Here is a 20,906-nt window from a genome sequence, read left to right as displayed (position 1 = left end):
AACATAAACATTATATTATAATATTGCGCTCGCTAGTATGCTTTACAGTGCATGCACTCACGCATTACTACTCGAATCGGAGTTAAGTTTATGACCGTCGGTTTATAGGCGTTTTCAGTGCGGAATTTTCGACAAAACGGTCGATTTATACTTGGGCGTAGAGGATTGCTGGACAAACTTTTTGCCGAACAATGTATTTAGGGTACGTGGTATTTGTCGTTAGGCAATAAATCCGCACAAAAGTCAATAAAAAAAATCCTGAGAACTCTAAATCCCAAAAAATATATATATATATATCCATCATGATGTGGAGATTTACTTTATTATACGTAATATATTTATTCGGCACAATAGCACCTCGGTTAAAAAATTGTTTATCTTAAATTTATCTTCAAGCCAATTTTGACTGGACAGGATACTTATTGATGGGCTTTTATCGATTATCGAATGGCACCATTCTTGTTTTTGTATCTCGAAATTATTTTCTTACATCTACGTTGATTCATTTCAAAATTGTCGAGACAATTTTACTAGAACTTTTTTTTTAGTTTAAGGATCTATCTTAAAAATAATTAATAATGTTTAGGAAATTTGATCTTAGGTTTATCAATATATTCAATCAATTAAGTTTACAATATATTTATCGTGTCTATTGTAAAATTTTACAACTTTTCAAAGTTTATCTACAACTATAACAGTAAAATATACGATATATTGATCCAAAGATATTATATAAAATAATCAAAGATTATGAAGCATTTAAAATGTCTTTTGTTTCTTAATAATTCATTGTTACCAACAAGATTGAAATATAAAATATTCATGTATTTCATTAAAATTAGACAAAATATTTATAGGATATTTTGCGTGGTTAGTAATGGGGCCTATAAAAAATAAGCAATTAAAATTATATAAAAAGTTATGATATACTTAAAGATGATTAAATGTTCATTACTTAATATTTTTACCAACAAAACAAAAACTAAAAATTGTATTATTAACTATTTTTAGTTATATAAAATACTACTTAATTTGAGTATATAGAATGTTGAGTAAGTAAGGACACAAGTAAATTTTTATAAACAATTAGAACAATAGAACCCGTTTAAAAGATCTTCTAGTTAATTAAATTACTCAAATGAAATGTCATGAAAAAATAACTTTTATTTTAATAATATTTTAAAACTAAATTTAATATTAAAGCTTATGATTCTTAAATTAATACTATATAATAAAATAACACATCATAAAATTATCAAATATTAATACTATCAAGTGTTGTTTAACTATAATTGTACTAACATAATTCTCTACAAAAAATTTTCGAGTGTCTGCTAAAATAAGGATTAAAAAATTCTATTTTATTTACTTGGCAATTCTCTGTCCTGGCCATTTATATCCTATCTCACAAATATCTAATGAATGTTACCACATGAAAATTTTTTTTCTCATATATAACAATTAAACAAATTGTTTTTAATATCATACAAATCGGCATTAACCATTTTGCCTTTGCTAAGAAAAATGCACTGATATAGTTTAAGTTTAGTACCATTGAGATAATCTTATCAAAATAAATATTTTTATTATGTATTAAAGATATTCACTAACGATAAATGATTAAACGCCAATGATGATGAAAAATATTGTTGTTTAAAAGTTCGAATAACTACAGAGAAAATTAATTTTTTTAATTATTAAAGGTCATGCAATGAGGTATTTTGATAATTAATAGATTAAAGTTTTAATTATCAAATAAAGCATGTAGTTATTAATGAAAAGATAAATTAGTTATAGTAATAAACTAAATATTTTCTAAGTTAAAACTTCCTTTTATGTCATTCCGTTTGAAATTTATTTTTATAAAATTAACTATTTATTTTAATTAATTACAATTTGAATTAACTTTAAATTTACGTTTCTATGTTAAATTATTTCAAATGAATGTGGCCATTCATGTCACTGTGTTAGATTAGAAATTGTTTGTTGATTCATGTTTTAAATAATTGAATCTAGAGAAATTGAAATTTGAAAATAATAAAGCATACAAAAAACATTTGGTTTAAGTTTCTTATTTCAAACTTTTATCCGAGTAGAATTTAACCTTACAATCTTAAATCTTATGAGATATTATTTTTAATATTACTTTTTTTTTATTTAAACTTCAAGGTTTTATTTGCACGTGAATGTACAAATGTCTGTACTATCTGATTTTTCCCTAATATTATAGTAAGAAACAATACATAACTCGTTATAGTAAATGTTAGCAAAATACGATTTAGATTGTAGTTGACAATAATTTATAGAAGCTTCACGCCAACGACAGATGTCATAGACTCTCGGGATAATCTGTATTACAGACATTTATAGTTCAAATAAAATGCCGTTATTCAAAGCAAAATACCATTGCAAAGTCTCCCAAACACGTTGCAATGTTATTTTAATTCTATGAAATTGGCTTTTAGAGTACTTGTAACTTTATTTTTACTGAATAAAAATCATTATGATGAATTTCCGATATTTTTTCTAAGACCTGACGATAATATACATATTTAAATAAAATAAGTTTTAGCTAAAATGAGGTAATAAAGTCGCTTCAATTATATTACCCATTAATTATATAATTCTACTTGAATTACTTTTGAACGTTTCCCGTCTGTACACATTATTCTATTTATCAAGTGTTGTTGTTTAATGTGGTGTGTATGTTATAGGTCTTTAAACATTAACTCAAACGTGAAATTAATACAAATTTCACAGCGTTCAGTTGTTGTACTCAATCGTATAGGCGATATTTGGAAAATCTATTTAAAACTTGATATAACTAACACACATGGGAAAGAGCCTTAACGATACGTTCAAAACTTTTGATTAACGTACATTCAAGTGTCTAAGTGACCTGAAACTAAGCTTGTGGATTATATAATTATATAAAACTAGAGGCTGGTTCTTCAACCGGTAAAGCATAATAATTATTTGAAACCAACGGTAAGTTTTCAAAAGACAAACTTAAAAACATCTCGAGTAATTTATAAAGTTTTAGAGAGGAGGTACTATATATATAGTTTTGCATTTCAGGTTATTATAAATACTCATTTCAGTCATACATCACTTACACGTTTTTGTTAATTTAAATAAAAAGCTAAAAGTAAATTTTGTTTTAAATTAAAATTGTTCAATTGTCTATCACAGAGCTAATATATTCAGATACTGAATTTTACTTGTTTTTATATCATTAAAGACTTTAAAAATTTTTACTTCAGTATTACAACAAATATATATTAATTATAAAGTAAATAATGATTATTAAATACATTTTAAATAGCTATGACCATATAAATAAATGCTAAATTATAAAAACAATTGATTTTTGAGATAAAAAATGAAAAATCTACCTAAAATAAAGTTTCCAATACCTCCGAACAAATTTTCTGGTACTTGTATTGTGTTGCTAGTATAAAGTACTCTCATCTATCATATAAACTACCACATTTTTTTTTATCGTCAGAAATAAAAAACTATACTATGTCTATAGCATCTATTTCTTAATAAATAATCCATGAAACTTTTTCATAAGCCGACATTGATATCACCAAATTAATATACAATGGAAGATTTGGGAAAGAAAATCCTCAAATTTAACAATGAACCATACAGGATCTAAAACTATTTGGACAAAATTACTTTTTTCTCTCTAGACACATTATTATTTGAAGAAGATTTGTACTTGTAATTAAACGGTTTTGAAATTTTTTTTTCTTTATATAGAAGCTTGAATTCCAATTTCACCTATAGTTAATTTTTGATATGATACATGTGTTAAAATTCTCATAAATGAACATAGATGTCTAATACATTTGAAAGCAACTAATTGAATTGTTTACTGAGTTCAGGTATTATTTTATTTCAGTTTTACTTGAGCAGTACGAAAAGTTGCGTTACATCAAAGTAATAATACTAGCATTATTTCCAAAATAGATTTCGCCGTTCTGAAAAAAAAAAGACTAACGATTTCAATAACGCTTCTTATTCAGACAGCGCTGCATAAATTAAAATGTATATTGTAATTATTTTCTTGATGTAATATATAATTATGTAATCAAATAAAAATGAATAATATTAAATTATTTAAATTCGTCACGTCTTAAATTTATTTATCAGTACGTTAAACATTATAAAAAAAATAAATAAATATACGATTAAATTAACACAAGTTCTAGTTCCGAAAACGTGTAGAAAATATGTTAGTCGCTTGTGACCTCGTCCTTTTACTGAACCCATGAAAATTAAGGTTTTTAATTTTTACTCATAAACATATTTCTGGCCACAATTCTTATAAATTCACATCATAGACTAAGATACTTAACCTAGCTTAAAGGAACAACACATTTTCATCACATCTACCCGTTTATATTTAAAGTATTATGAAAACATACATTTTACATACATTAATCCATTCAATACGAAATATTTTTTTTTGCAACAATATTGATTATTTGTCAAGCTAATCTATAATAAAATATAATAATTACGAAAATAAATATGATTAGCTCTTGTATTTTCAAAAATATTTGGTATGGCGCATTAAAGGAATCAACATATCTANTCAATACGAAATATTTTTTTTTGCAACAATATTGATTATTTGTCAAGCTAATCTATAATAAAATATAATAATTACGAAAATATATATGATTAGCTCTTGTATTTTCAAAAATATTTGGTATGGCGCATTAAAGGAATCAACATATCTAAAAAATATATTCAAAGACGTAATTATGAAAGTATATTGTGTGGTGTATTCAATTAGATATTACATTGTTAGATTAAGAAGGCAATTTTTATAAAAACATATGATTTTTTCAAATACCTTGTATATTTTACTGTTGCATATTTTTATGTTAGCTATAAATGTAGAACTCCATATTGACACTTTACTTACTGAAACAGTTGACAAGTTTTTGATGTTTATGGATTAAATTTTAGGTAGAAGTGACATTTTCACCGCCGTTTCATATTATTTCTAAACCTAATGACGGTTAAGGTTTGTGGTTATGACAGGAGTATTCATTTAGAATTTTCCAAACAATTGTATTTGAGGAATGCACCGAATGAGTAACCATACAATGACACATTGTAAAAAGATGGAATGACGCAAAACATTTAAATCCTATATGAGTTAGAATTCTTTAGAAAACTAAAAAACTATAAGATCATTTAACTGCTAGTTTTGATATGAGTTTAATATGTCTAATGTTGTTTTTAGATAAAAGTAACAAAAAAATATTTAACCAATCATTGAAAGTTAGTGATATAAAGGTATGTGTCATTAAATAGAAAATCCAAATTATTTCATCGTGAATATTCTATAGTAACTTTATAAATAAAATAGTAATCATTATTATTCACTGAGAATTTTAGACCTATGCATTTTTATGGCCATAGCGTAAATCAAGTTTGTTGGGAGACTTTTGATAAAGTTATATTTTCCTTTTAATTCTCGTTATTTTTCCACTGGGCTTCCTCTATTCAATACTAATGTAATCATTTTATAACATTGAAATATTATGTTGCAAAACAAAGAAGCAATTATTCCGCTAGGACAATAATGAGGAAGAGAAGATTTAAAAACATTTTTAGAAATCAAGTAATGAAATAAAAGGAATGTTGGTAAAAAATAACTGAATTTTATCCAATTAAAATTAAAGCGCAGGAACCGAAGTGAGAATTAATAAAAAAGATAAAAAGGAAACTATTTGAAATTACTTTGAGTTTTATCTTTATTTCATCATGTATTTATAAACTCTTAGTCGTTATAATTAAACAGATACGTACTAAGATAACATGACCTGAACAAAAAGTTTCATTGCTACATTACACTTAATTTCTGGATAAAGTCCGGATGGTACAAATATTTATTTGTAACAAACTTTAATACTAACTCATAACTGTTATTAAAAGGATTGTTAAGATTTCAAAATACTAAGAAAAACAATTAAAGTTTAACTTTCAAGAATGTTTAATAAGATATCTGTTAACAAATAATATTGATACACTTTAAACTAAAATTTTCTAAATATTATGTATTGTATTTCAATAAAAGAGCAGGGTTTTACTAATTAAACACTTTTGTGGTTTTAATCAATAGTAATGAAATTGTTTATTTCAACGTTTATTTAAACTTTTAACTGTATTTAAAATAAGGTTACTTAAAAATCACGAAACTAATTAAAAAATGTAATTTTTAAAAGTTTATTTCTTACTTATATAAAACTATATTTCTTATATAGAGAATACCTATATTTTTATATTGAATTTTAATAAAATAAAAACTTATAATAATGCATGGCTACGTTAAATTCACCTTAACACTCACATCTGGTATTTTTTATGACTTTTTGGACATTTCGGTGAAGTGTGAGTTTGGCGTTTAACCTATATGAATATTTTTAAATGCCAAGATAAGAGCGTTACGGTGAATAAAAACTCTTGCGATTGTATTCAATAAAACTCTGTTATATGAAACCTATTCAAAAGCGTTAAAGGTCAAATCGTTAATATTTCAAACTGTAGTTTTGCATTGATTACCTTTGGAACCATTGTGTTTTGAAATTGTATAATGCAATGTATTTTGGGTCAGGTTTTTCCACCCCGTTCATACTTCTATTTCAAATAGAATGTCAAACGATGATTTGATTAATTTGTTATTTATTCCATATTGACGTGTACAATTTTTATTTATGAATCTACACGTAGTATAAACATTACTATTGTTATTGTTTTTATTGTATTTTATTTTGTCTCTTAGTATACTGGTATGAGTTCTAACGAAACAAAGAGTTAGCAAAATAATAAAATAAATCGATATTTAATTCACAATACTCTTATTCATCATGATTACCTACGTATATTGATAATACATGGGTATTAGTAGATTTCCTAATCACTTGGGCTTTTTGGATTTCTAGAACTATAATATGATTTATTGACAATATGTTGACCATAATATAAAAGCATAATTAAAATTTCCATTAAAATGTTTTTCTATAATAAATCATTTTTTCATTTGATAAAATAAATGATCACGCATGATAAAATCATATTATCATACATAATGATTACAAAAAAGTGTATTTATAAATCTACTATTTGTCAATAAATGTGTCNCCAGTGGCTGAACATTTATTGACACATAATCACTCTATTAAAACCATAAAACTAATTAAAAACGTAAATAATTACAAAGAACTTAATATCAGAGAAGCAATAGAAATGTTTAAAAATAAAAACAATTTAATTAATTGGGATCTTGGCCCACTGAAAAATTCATTATTAAACTTGTGTAAACTGGCAAAATGTGATAATATTACTTAGTGATAACGTCACTAGGTGATAAGGTCACTAGGGGTATATAAGGGAGTTTTTTCTAGTCGGGGTGTCAGTATGTGTTTAGCGTTGATAATGGTAACATTGTTTCCGAAATACGTATCCGCGACTTTTCATTAATTTTTTTGTGGCTTTGAGTTTAATATTTTTAATATTTTTTAGTTTTTTTAAATTAATAATATTTTTAATATAGTTTTAATTTTACTACTATTTGTCGTTAGAATTTAACTTTTGATGTTACTATGAAATTATTTATATAATATCCGATGCATTAATGATATTAATCATGCATTAATGCATGATTTAATTTCTGATTCACAATACTTTTCACTCCCACGAAAAAACATTTTGTTTATAATTTATATTAAAACAATTTTTTTCATTTCATTGGAAAAGTAAATAAAAAGTTTTTATTAAAACCCACGTTTACTAAAAAATTACGTATAATGGTAGTTTCACTGAATTTTTGTGTAAAATGAAGTACACTATAGTCTCTTCTCAGAAAAAAGAGCAGTCAAGTTAACTATCAAAATGCTATAAAGTATAGACTACAACTAGAATAAATAAAAACAATAATATTTTTTTTATGTTCCGTAGAGCTAGTAATTCTGTGTACACTTATTTTTGTACAATATGAGTGTCATTTTACAAGTTATGTAATGCGGTACAAAAAAATTATGAACATTTTCAAGAATATGTTGACATTAGATCGAAATCGCATTAAAAGTTTTTTGATCTTGGTGAGGTTTTAAAAAAAAATAATTATTGTTTTTACGTAAGACATACTACTAAAAGCTTTACTAAAATAAAACCACTTATCTTATAAAATATTATAAAAAAAAATGATATAAAATCTATAAATTACCTACAAGAGACTGTTTTTCAAAATTTTTAATTTAAAAAATCTATTTTAGTGTTTAAAAGCTGTTTACTATATAATGTAAACAACATATTTTTACTAGTTCCTAGAAAAGAGGACTAGTGAAACTCAATTATCAATCCCATTCCTTTAATATTTCTTGTTGTATTTAAAATTAAGTTATATATACCAAACATCTTTAATTACGTTAATTTTTAACACGAATTCAAAATTTTATGTTTTACAAATAAATTTTTTCTGGTAATTTTGATATTTTTGTTTCTTTTTTTGTATTAACTGTTAATGTACTTTTAATGACATACGTAAAAATAAAGTAGATTGTGTTACTGTCCTATATAAATTTATTACACTATTTAGACTGATTAGTTTAGTAAAATTGTATTGTAAAAATAAATGTCACGTATATGGTACTGAAATAGAAGAATATGGTAACATATGTTAAAATGCTATGCGACGAACCATTCAAAGTACACTAGTTATGATTTACGGAGTATAGTATTGACGACAAATGAATCAACAACCAAAAAAAATTCGATTTTCTTTTACGCGGGACAAACGTTTTAATGTTTTTAGTCCTTTTCTCTCTTACTTTTGCAAGTCTATAGATATCTTTCTCGCCTTCCTTTGTTCCTACCCTATCATACAACTCATCATACCTCTTAAACTTCGTCTTACTTATTGCACACTTGGCTTCTTTGCACAGGCGTTTATACTCCATCCAATCTTCTCTCCTTTTGCATATTCTTCTTTTAAGAATAAAAGGTAAAAATACCTATCTAATAAAATTAGAGTTAAAACTGATTTGTGTATTCAATTTGTTATTATTTATTTAATAAAATGAATTTAAACATTAAATTGATAGTAACATTTAACATATAACTTATATGAGTGAGAGGAATAGATCATAGATTGATTATTTTATGTGGAAGAGAGAGAGCGTAAAGCGAGCAACATATTGTAAAGTTATACTAGGCGAAAGTGTAACTACACAACATAGACTGATGGTAATGGAGTTGTGGTGTACGGGAAAGAGAATATACAAAAATAGAAAGAACACGGTGGGAAATGGTGGTGGAATTTGAAAGAGGAAAATGAAAAAGAGTTTGTAAAGACGGTAAAAGAGAGGACGGTGTGGAATGTCGAGGGAGGCAAAATGATGTGTAGAATAGATTTGCTAGTTATGTAAAGAATACTGCAGAGGAGATTATTGGCCAGAGTAGGAGTAGAATGACAGGAATCAAGGAAAGCTGGTGGTGGGATGAGGACGTTCAAAAATCATAGAGGGTATAAAAATCAATTCAATATAAGACAGAAGAGTAAAAGGAGAGAAGATTGGATGGAGTATAAACGCTTGTCCAAGAAGCCAAGTGTGGAGTAAGTAAGGCGAAGTTTAAGAGAGAAAAGATCTAAAGATTATTATCATATAAGGTGTATAAAAACTGTTGATAATAAGGAAATCTCGAGTGATGATGATGTGAAAAAAAGGTCGAAAGAGTATTTTGAAAAATTACTGAATGAGGAGTACCCGAAAGAGACATTAGAGGATATCTCGAGAATGAGGAACTGGTAGATTTAATTAGAGAGAAAACGATATGGGAGGCTGTGGCATCAATGAAAAAGAATAAAGCAGTAGGACCAGATGAAGTCCCAGTAAAATTATGGAAAATATTAGGTGGTGTTAGCATAAGGTGATTGAAGGAACTTTTAAATAAAATCTTATTAGAAGGGAAAATTCCAAATGAATGGAGGAATAGTATTATGGAGCCGATATTTAGAGGTAAAGGTGATATACAGGAGTGTGGAAATTATAGAGGCATAAAGCTTATGAGTAATAGTATGAAAATTTGGGAAAAGGTAATATAAAAGAGGATAAGAAATGAGACATCGGTATCTAAAAACCAGTTTGGATTTTTGCCTGGTAAGTCAACAATGGAGCCATTATTTTATGTGAGACAACTAACAGAAAAGTTAAGGGAAAAAAAGAAAAAGCTGTGTATGGTATTTATAAATTTAGAGAAAGCGTATGATATAAAAGTACCGAGAGGTTTTTAAGTGGACATTAATGAGAAAAAGAGTCCAGAAAAGATATATTAATAGAATGGAAGATATGTATGATGTCACTTGTACCAGGGTAAAAAGCGTAGGAGGAGTAACAAAAGGTTTTCGGGGAAGAGTAGAAGTAAACCAAGGTTCTACTTTAAGCCCTTAATTATTCTCTATAGTGATGGATGAAATTACTAGAGAAATACAAGAAGAAGTGCCGTGGTACATGTTGTTTGCTGACAATATAGTGTTAATAGGAGGAAATTAATCAAATGCTAGAGGTGTGGAGATCAGTTCTTGAAGAAAAGGGTTTTTTTTTTATTTTTTTTTAAATAGTTTTTAACCATCAAAAATGATCAATTTTTGTTTTTGAATTTGTAAATATTTTATTTTTAATTACAATAAATTTTTCAGAAAAATTACTCTGATTAAATATTGTGTAGTAAATGTAATATAAATATCATTAAATTTGTTTTTACAAACTGAAAAGTATTTTAGGTATTAAATTGTAATACCTTTGGTATTGCAGTATTAATAGTTACTATTATAATAATTATTTAAATATTAATTAACTTTAGATTGCTTATTAAAGTATGTACACAGAATATTCAATAAGTTAGAAAACAGGTCAATTGTTACATCAATAAGACAAAAAAAACCCATTTCAATTTATTCAACTTCAAATTAAATATGTCAACGACTTCTGAAATATCGATTTAAAAGTTGTTATTGATCAGTCATTTTCTTAATTCATTATATAATACATAAGGTAGTTCATTATTTATGTATAAAGTTTATGAGATTAACATAAAACATAATCATTTTTGATCATTTGAAAATTGTATAAAAAATAAAATAAAAATAGTACATAGATAATTTAAATAACTAATAAAATAAATCGACGTTCGTATTATCCACAATTAAATATAATGTAAAGATAAATAAAATAAAATCATGTTAATTAGTTTACTAAAATTTTTATACTTACAGCAATGTTATTTTTATATTTTTTTTACAGACAAAATCACTACAGAAGCATCGTTTACTGGAGAAGAGTTTTTGAAATATGTTTTTGACGGCAACACCGAAGGCGATTCGTTTACGCTTTATTTCAAAACCAAACAACCAGCGGGTCTTCTTTATCACATGGGTAAGGAACAAGCCTATAAAAATATTAATTTTTTATGAAAAAAAAAATATTATTTATGATATATAATTCTTAAAATCATGAATAATATATTAAAAAATAATGTTATTGATTGGACGGAGGACACAAATAAATCTGTCGCTTATTACGGCACTTGTAAACGGCTGGTTTGAATAAAAAATTATACTGTCTTAATTGCCTAGCAAAAAATATTAGAACCTCGAATAGGGAAGTAGGTTCAACAGTAATAATCAAGATAATTAGTTTATTTAGGAAAATTGTAGACGAACTTTGATATTTTTGTATTCGAAGAAGTAATACTTTTTTCTTGTCTCCTAAATACTAAATGCATGCCACTAATGATAATGATGTCATTATCTAAATTTTCTAGTTCAATAAGATTAGACATATTATTACAATTGGCGTGGTAATCTTCATCTACAGCATTAAGATAATCAAAATGAGTTCTTTCAGCTCACTTAGAATGTGAATATGGAAGACAAGTCTTTATTTATATGTTCACTCTTAATTTTGAGAGCAAGATATAAACTTTTTGTCCTTTTACTTTTAAAATGTAAGACTTAGCAGATAAATCACAATAGATGAAATTGAAAGAAACAAAGATTATTTTATATAAAATATTTAACTCATTTATTAATTTTCTTCTTGTGAATCGGACACTTTTAATTATTCTAACAGTGGTAACCTAAAATATATTATTGTATGTAGAATTCATAAAATAAAATTCAAAAATAATAAGAGTAGAACCTCGTGGTAACTGTGGAGCNCATAAAATAAAATTCAAAAATAATAAGAGTAGAACCTCGTGGTAAATGTGGAGCTTTATATATACATCATACTATTAATATATATAAGAGGCACCCATACGCCTCATAAGTATCAACTAAATACATAAAAAAATTTCATCATTTTAAACTTACCCTGTTATACCAATGTAAAATACTGCGATTAAAAAAAAAACAAACATAAAATATACTTATATTTAATATATGAATTCATGTTTAATAAACATTGTTTATATTAATTACTTATAATAATTATTATGTTTAAGTAAAAACCCGCTTGTAGTATATAAATATGAGGGTAATGGCAAAAGCTTCCAAAGTCATATGAACAAAAATTATGATCAACAAAAAATGTTATGTAATAAAGAATTATAGCACTCAGGCGAGCATATCTCACTACGATAAAAGAAACACTAACATTGATGAACTGTAACCTCTGAAATTATTAAATCTGTAATCACCAAAAGTACAAATGGTATTGATTTATAATGATAAAAAAGGAGTTAATAGTTTTTTATAACAGTTTAGCCGATTTTTTATAATAACATAAAACAACTAAAAGAATTTATTTACCAAAGACTTAACGTTTAAAAACTACATAAAAAGGTCATCTGCTTATAAATAATTTTGGTAAATTCGTTCATAGAATAACAAGATAATAAAGGATCTTTTAATACTAAAATAACTATATCATATCACTTTAACAGTAAAAATTAATGTTGCAGACAACAAATTACGACAGGAAAATAAAATTATTTTTTGATATTTAAACTAGAAAAATTAATTCACAAAACTTGAAAAAGTTTTATAAATATAAAATAAAAAATTAAACATGTTGAAATGTTATAATTATAATTATAATATGAAAAAGAGTCTCAAAATGATACATTAAGGCAATAGAGAAAATATATGATGGTACTTGTACCAGTGTAAGAAGTGTGCGCGGAGTAACAGAATATTTTAGGGTAATGAGAAGGAGTGCATTAAGTTTCTGCTTTAAGCCCAAGGCATTTTATTGAATGCGATATGAGGACTGTTAAAGAGTACGTAAATGATAAGGGAGATCATATAACCTTCCTCTTTTTTTTCTTATTTAAACTCGTTCTCTATTTACTTGGTCTTACTCCTACTTATTGTTAGTCCCTTTCCTTCAAGAACTAATTTCCACACCATTTGTCTTTGATTAATTTCTTTCATATTTTCTCCTATTGACACTATAACTTCAGTGAACAACATGCACCACGGCACCTCTCCTTGTGCTTCTCTAGTAATTTCATTTATCATTATAGAAAATAAGTAAAACATCAATGCAGGACACCTTGGTGCACTTCTATTCTTACCCTAAAACCTTCTGTTACTCCACCCACCCTTTTTATTCTAGTACAAGTGCCATCATACATATCCTCTATTAGATTAATGTACCTTATTGGGACTCATTAATATTCATACTCATTTTCTCATTAATAACCACTTTAAAACCTCTTTTGGTACTCTATCATACGCTTTCTCCAGATCTATAAATTTATCAAACTATACAGCCTTTTCTTCTATTCCTAATATTTCTGTTAGTTGTCTTACATAAAAAATTGACTCCATCTTTTACTTTCCAGGCAAATAACCAAACTAGTTATTTGATACTGTTTTTCCTCTTATTATTTTATCTATTACAATTTTCCAAATCTTTATACAATGACTCATAAGCCATATGCCTCTATAATTTTCACACTCTTTCATATCTTTTTGGCCTTCAAATATCGGCATCACAATACTATTCTTCAATGTTTTTGAAACTTTCTCTTCTAATAGAATTATATTAAAAAGATCCTTCAACCTCTTTATACTAATACATTCTAATATTTTCCATATTTTCACTATCATATTATCTGGTCCTACTGCTTTATTTTTGTTATTGATTGCACATCCTCCCATACCTCTTTCTCACTCAATTATATCTACCAGTTCCTCGCTCCACGAGATAACCTCTAATCTCTCACTTGGATACTCCTCATTCAGTAATTTTTCAAAATACTTCCACCTTTTTTTTACATCATTTTATATCTCCACCACCCTGTTATATTTTCTTGTTTACTGTTATTCTACTCCTACTCTCACCAACAATCTCCTTTGCAGTATTCTTTATACAACTAGCAAATCTATTCCACATATTATTTATATCTTCCTCGACATACTATACTGTTATCTCTTTTACTTACTTTAAAAACTTTTTCATTTTCTCCTTTTTATTTCCACAACCGAAACCTCGAATTTCTTACTATTTTCTATCTGTTTTTATATATTCATTGCCCACTACATCACAAATAATTACCATCATTCTATGCAGTGAAGTTACAATCTTGCCTGGGATAATTGTATTCTTTCATATCCTCTCCTCTTATTAGCTACATTTCCATTCATATCTCCACGTATCATCTCATTCTCATTACCAGGTATTCCTTGCATCACCTCATCTATCTCTCTCTAAAACACTTTCTTGTCTCTTTTATCACATCTTACTTGTGGAGCATAAGAACTTATTACATTTAACACTTTTACCTCAAAAAGTAATTTTATCACTATAATTCTGTCACTTTTCCTAGCTAATTCTACTACTTTACTTTTCATCTTTTCATTCATTATTGTATTGGTCTTATCTGAGTATATATTTTTTATAACCCTTACCTATTTTCCTCTCTTCTACTTAGTTTCCTGCACACAACAAATATTAACTTTTCTCCTCTTTAATATGTCTACTAGCCCTCAAATTTTATCATTTATTGCTCCATCATTCCACGTACCTATTCTTACTTTTTACCTAATTAAATTAAACGCAAATTATAATCTACGTGTTGTTACTGCTTTGGTTTGTCGAGTACTATATAAATCAAATTGTTTTTATTTCAAACGTTATTAAGTTCTTCTTTGAAATAAAAGTATATATATATATACTTTTATTTATATATATGACTTTTCTCAGTCTTAAAGATATTTATTACATAAACGTTATTTCTAAATTTATTTTTCTATTTCTAATATATTTGTTGGTCATAATTATAATTTATTTATATATGCTCACTCGAACGTATAAAAAAGATTTTTTTCAAATCTTGAGATAACCTCTAATCTACATATATATAAATCGGTTTGTTTACAATTTGCTAACAAAAGAAATAAATTATAATTCTTTGAGTTTGACAATAACAAAATTTTATACAAACATTCATATAAAAATATAACATATTAATTGTAATGTGCTGTGTAGTATGTGAATAAGCCATTTGGTTCGGGTGCGAATATATTTGAATTCCGTGCACATTTTTTCACGGTTCTCTAATATAGCTCTCTAATGTATCTATTTATGCATCATGAAATTCATATAGTTTCTTTAATTAATATTAGGAAGAAGAAAAAAAATGTGATGTTCATTAAAACATAACCAATAACCCATTATTACTCCTTATCACTCCTCCGATTCATGACAACACCTCACCAGCGCCGCCACCACAAAACGAAGTGAAAAGTCCTATCTGATATTGTGCACACGTTATATATTTACAATACTTAAATACTAAATGTACTATTACAACGTATGTGTATTGAAATATTGATGGACCTAAACTACTTTTCGAAGATTGTTTAAATATTTTAAACATGTGTTTGTCAGCTATCATTATATATTAAAAACCGGTAATTGAAAATACTTGAGATGTCATTTAAAGTTATTAGATAAAAACACATAATGACAGTTTAAAAAGCTTTATATTTCATTGAATATCTACTATAATAATTATGTTCTAATAAAATATAAATATTGTTATGATTAATGTTTTCATTTAAAAATTTTCAAATAAGTAATGTAGAACCGTTTAAAATTCAATTAAACTATAGTAACTTAACACAATGAAAAAAATTGCTTTAATAAATCATTCACTATAAATTATTTTTTTACAATTACACAAAACCTCATTCAATCTTGAAAATAGATACAGTTTTTTTATATTTATGTAACACATTTTGTTGTTTCAGGAGATGGAGGCAGTAATTATCTCAACGTTGGCATCGTCACTGGTGGAGTAACTGTAACGATGAAAGTGGATTCTGGTTCATTGGATATGTTCATCAAGCCCAATAGAATACGGTTCGATGATAACCAATGGCATAAGATATTAGTCACCCGAAAAGTGCAAGGGGTAAAAGATTTTAATTTAAACTAATGCTTTTTCAACATTAATTACTTTAAGTACCAAATAGCACTATGCCTGTCAAAAATGTGCGCTGTAATAATATAAGTAGCTGTCACGAATACAATACACAGAGTATTCACAAAATGAAATTATACTTAAAAATTAAAAACAGCATGGGAAAGAAACAAGGGTTTATAAAATTATAAACGTTATGAATAATAAACTTATGTAATTGTAGAACATATTAATAACTTATATTACTTACACCATTTATCGTGTTTTATGGAATTTTAAGTAGTAAAGTTAAAAAATTATACAGTCTAAATAAATAAAATATAAATTATTGCACATTTATGATGTAATAGCGAAAATTTGTATTAATTTTTGGTGTTTGTGTTGCATTTTACTGAAGTACTCGAAATTAAACTTAGTTGGCAAATGCTTTGGCCGTTCATTTAATATCCGGTTTCATGTAACTGTCATATTACAATCCCGCGTGTAACATGTTATCCTTCAGGGAATATCACATTTATATACATTCATACACGTATATACATTAAAATACACTACATATATTTGCTGTAGCAGCAAAATTTAATTGGATTCCTTGTGTATCTTTAAAGGATGAAACTGCATTTGCTAAATTTTAATTGAATTATAACATTACCTAAACATTGTGACTAAATCAAATTTCAATGTATAAAAATACAGCATTCTTTTGAATAATAAAAACATTTCTTCATTAAATTAAAATACGACTTCCTTTAACATTAATAATGCTAAGTAATATAATATACCAAAAGAAAAACTTATTATAAATTCATTCTGTACAAATTGTTGTTCTAAAAAAATAATCAAATACCAATATGTTTTTTGTTTCAGATATCTGCAGTCACTAGTTTTTGTAAGGTATATATATTTTTAATCGAATTAATTTTCAATATTTTTAATGACGCCATTTAATCTATATATTTTATATATACACAAACAATGTTTGACAATTAAAGTTAATCGATAAATTATTAAAAAAAGTTTCTTTTAAGTTATGAATTAATTTTAAAACATCGAATGCATTATATCCATTTCAATAATTTGCTGGTAATCAGAGAAACTCAAAACTATTTTCATTATTTCATCTTTGAAAATATAAAAACACTTAAAAAAAAAAAACTTTATTTATAATATTTATTTTCGTTATATTTCTATTCTAGCATTTGAATAATAAGTTAAGAAATTAAATACAAATTAAGTGTCCGTTGGTAATAAGAATAATTTATTTTCCTTGTAAAAATTACACTCATCGTATTTGTGAAAATATGTATAAATCATTTACATTAACATTTTTTTTTTTTTTTTTACATTATTTATTATAGTTGTCAGTGACGGTGGATGAAGTTTATGGTGAACAAGGAAGCTCTGCGGGTGCTTTCACATCCTTGCCTTTGGGTTACCTATATTTAGGTGGTAGTGAAAACACAGTTGCCTTACCTGGTACTAAAGCCAGTACAAATTTTATCGGTTGTATTAAAAAGGTAAAATATCATTACATAACATTAATTTTTTTTATATTTTGATAAAATAATCTGAAAGAATAGTGTAATAGAGCAAATATTATAGTTAGTAAATCTACATTTCATTTTTTACTTATTTTTAAATTATACAAAAAATTATAACGCTATCATTAATTTTTTTGTATACAGAAATATTTAATTGATACAAACAAATATTTCCCTAAGACTTTTTTTTTTTGTAGATTAAAATAAAAATATTACTAAGTAAAAACTTTTAAACTACTGATAGTAGCACATAAAATTGTATCTTTTGAAAATGTGTCTTTTTATTTATTATTTTTTATTTTATAGTAGACCATTTTTAACATGAAATCAAAAGTTTTATATCCCTCAAATAATATTTAAGAATAAAATCCACTCACATTACAATATTACATACCTTAATATAAGTTTTAAAAATTACAAGGTTTGTAGCATAACGAAACATAAGAAATGTGGTAAGATATACTTTACTTTGTTGGGTACTTACAGCTAAGCTTTTGAAAAAACTTAATAAAACAAAAACATTACAAAAGCTTAGCTCAAGTTCTGCTAAAAGATTCACAATTAGAATCTCCAAATATATAATTCAAAAATATTTTTATCGATTTAAGTTGTTGGAGATTTATTTAATTTCATTACTTTTTAAAGAAGCTTAACTAATTTCATTTGAAAATATTTAAAAAAAAGGTCACTTTTTTAAAAACGTCGAATAATTACTAAATAAAACATTAAATTAACATCAGATTGAAATTTACTTTTATATTTTATTAAAGATTTTATAAAAAAGTATAAGATATTCATTTATTTGATTTGACAATACTACTTTTTGGTAAAACTTGAAATTCGAATTTTAGGTAAATATCTTGTCTGCTAATTATATATATATTTGATATAAATCAGGACTAACAAATTAAAAAAATTCATTTCAATCATTAAATTAAAAAAAAACGTTATTATGAATTTTAGATTTTGTAATTATCCCATAATGTTATGTTTATTGTTTTATATTGTGACCTAGCAAATTTTATCGACCGAAGTAAAAGTGCAATCAAGTTTATCGCCAAAGATTTAATTTTTTTATGCATATATTTATTTATATACTTCTACATTTCAATTTATAATTTAATAAAAGTTATTTTGTATAAAAAGTTTGAATTTGAATTTCCCATAAATTTAAAGCCATAGTTTCTAAAGTTAACGATAAGATAATTTTTTTTAATAAATAAAATAAACTTATAAGTTATTAATCCTGTAAACTATACAGGGTGATTTTTTTATTATAACCCACTCAATTACTTACAGAATAATAATAATATAAAATTTTTTTTTTATTACTATCTTTAGTTACACATTATTCTTGAATTATTAACTATGTAATACTTTTTAAGTTCATCCCTTATGCCTGGTAAGGGTGTCAACTTTGTTTTTTTAAATGATAACACATATTTTTAATTTAATAAAATGTTCGAGTTTTTAATTCAATAATAAATGGCATTTGAATTTTTAATAAAACTTAATTTGTTTATTAGATATAAACATTTAAAGTTTCAAATTTTTGAGTTAATATATAGGTATAATACACAAGGGATTACAAATACAGGTAGCTAATTGATTTTTTATGACATCGATATTAGCAGGTACACAGCATTGTTATTATCAATGATAGTAAGGTACATTGTTGTGAGTTTATAAATACACTAACTGGCAATACAAAAAGTATATCTATTGATAGTCATAATTGATAATAAACAATCCGTGACTGTGATAGCAATATCATAAAAAACCAATTAGCTACCTGTATTTGTAATCCCTTGTGTATTATACCTATATATTAACTCAAAAATTTGAAACTTTAAATGTTTATATCTAATAAACAAATTAAGTTTTATTAAAAATTCAAATGCCATTTATTATTGAATTAAAAACTCGAACTTTTTATTAAATTAAAAATATGTGTTACCATTTAAAAAAACAAAGTTGACACCCTTATCAGGCATAAGGGATTTAAAAAGTATTACATAATTAATAATTCAAGAATAATGTGTAACTAAAGATAATAATAAAAAAAATTTTTTTAATTATTATTATTCTGTAAGTAATTGAGTGGGTTATGATAAAAAAATCACCCTGTATATTAGTATATTATCAGTAATTATTTATAATGTAATAATAAATAATGTGCTTAAGTGTAAAGTTTATAAGCTACAGAATTTTTTTATATAATCACAAAAATCACTAAAAAAAAATGTTTATCTCTTATTTACCTTTGTAATAATTACGCTTTTTGACAAACCTATTTTTTGCCTCTACCATTTAAAAATATACTCTTGAAAAGATACGTCCTCCAAGTTACCCCCAAATATTAGACAAAATACTAGTAATATTTGTTATATTGCAATACTAATCATAATAATGAAGAAAAATACATTTCGATCATTTTTAACAAGAAAAAATTATTATATTATAGTCAATTTTTATGAAAATCGAAAAAATTAAATTTTTGGAGGTATACACATATAATCCTTATAAAGTAGGATATCACCGGGATACAATATAATATTTTGCATTTTGGAACTATAATATTTTATTTTATCTTTCAAACCACAGTATTATTAAAAAATAATTACGATATTTTAAATAAATGCGAAATCTAATATAATTTTGTTAGTACAAAGTTATATTGCCTTAATCATGATAGAATAATAAACTATTTAAAGTTTCTTTTAAAGAATGGGGTATTCAAGCAAAACAACTATTTTTTAATAAGTGATTGACATCAATTTTAATCATAAAAAAAAAATAATTAGAATTAAAATTTGATCAAATTAATCATTTATTGTTTTTAGCTTCGATGCGAAGCTGAGAAGGTATTGGTTTTACTATGATGTGTTTTTTTTTTTTTTTTTTTTT

The 20,906-nt window shown here is 25.3% G+C and overlaps 1 protein-coding gene across 1 annotated transcript in view; it reads left to right on the top strand.

Moving 5' to 3' along the window:
* The window catches only part of LOC126899347 (neurexin-1), a 154,397-nt gene that overhangs the window by 109,984 nt on the left and 23,507 nt on the right, over window positions 1–20,906 (top strand). The window contains exons 5-8 of the mRNA XM_050674151.1: window positions 11,328–11,459; window positions 16,286–16,449; window positions 17,326–17,352; window positions 17,817–17,975. Coding sequence (XP_050530108.1) covers window positions 11,328–11,459; window positions 16,286–16,449; window positions 17,326–17,352; window positions 17,817–17,975 — 482 coding nt within the window. The remainder of the gene's footprint in view (window positions 1–11,327; window positions 11,460–16,285; window positions 16,450–17,325; window positions 17,353–17,816; window positions 17,976–20,906) is intronic.

This window comes from Daktulosphaira vitifoliae, unplaced genomic scaffold, assembly GCF_025091365.1.
Source record: "Daktulosphaira vitifoliae isolate Bord-2020 unplaced genomic scaffold, ASM2509136v1 Scaffold_2, whole genome shotgun sequence".
Taxonomy (NCBI): domain Eukaryota; kingdom Metazoa; phylum Arthropoda; class Insecta; order Hemiptera; family Phylloxeridae; genus Daktulosphaira; species Daktulosphaira vitifoliae.
Note: the sequence above shows the minus strand (reverse complement) of the source record. Positions and strands in the feature narration are given on the sequence as shown.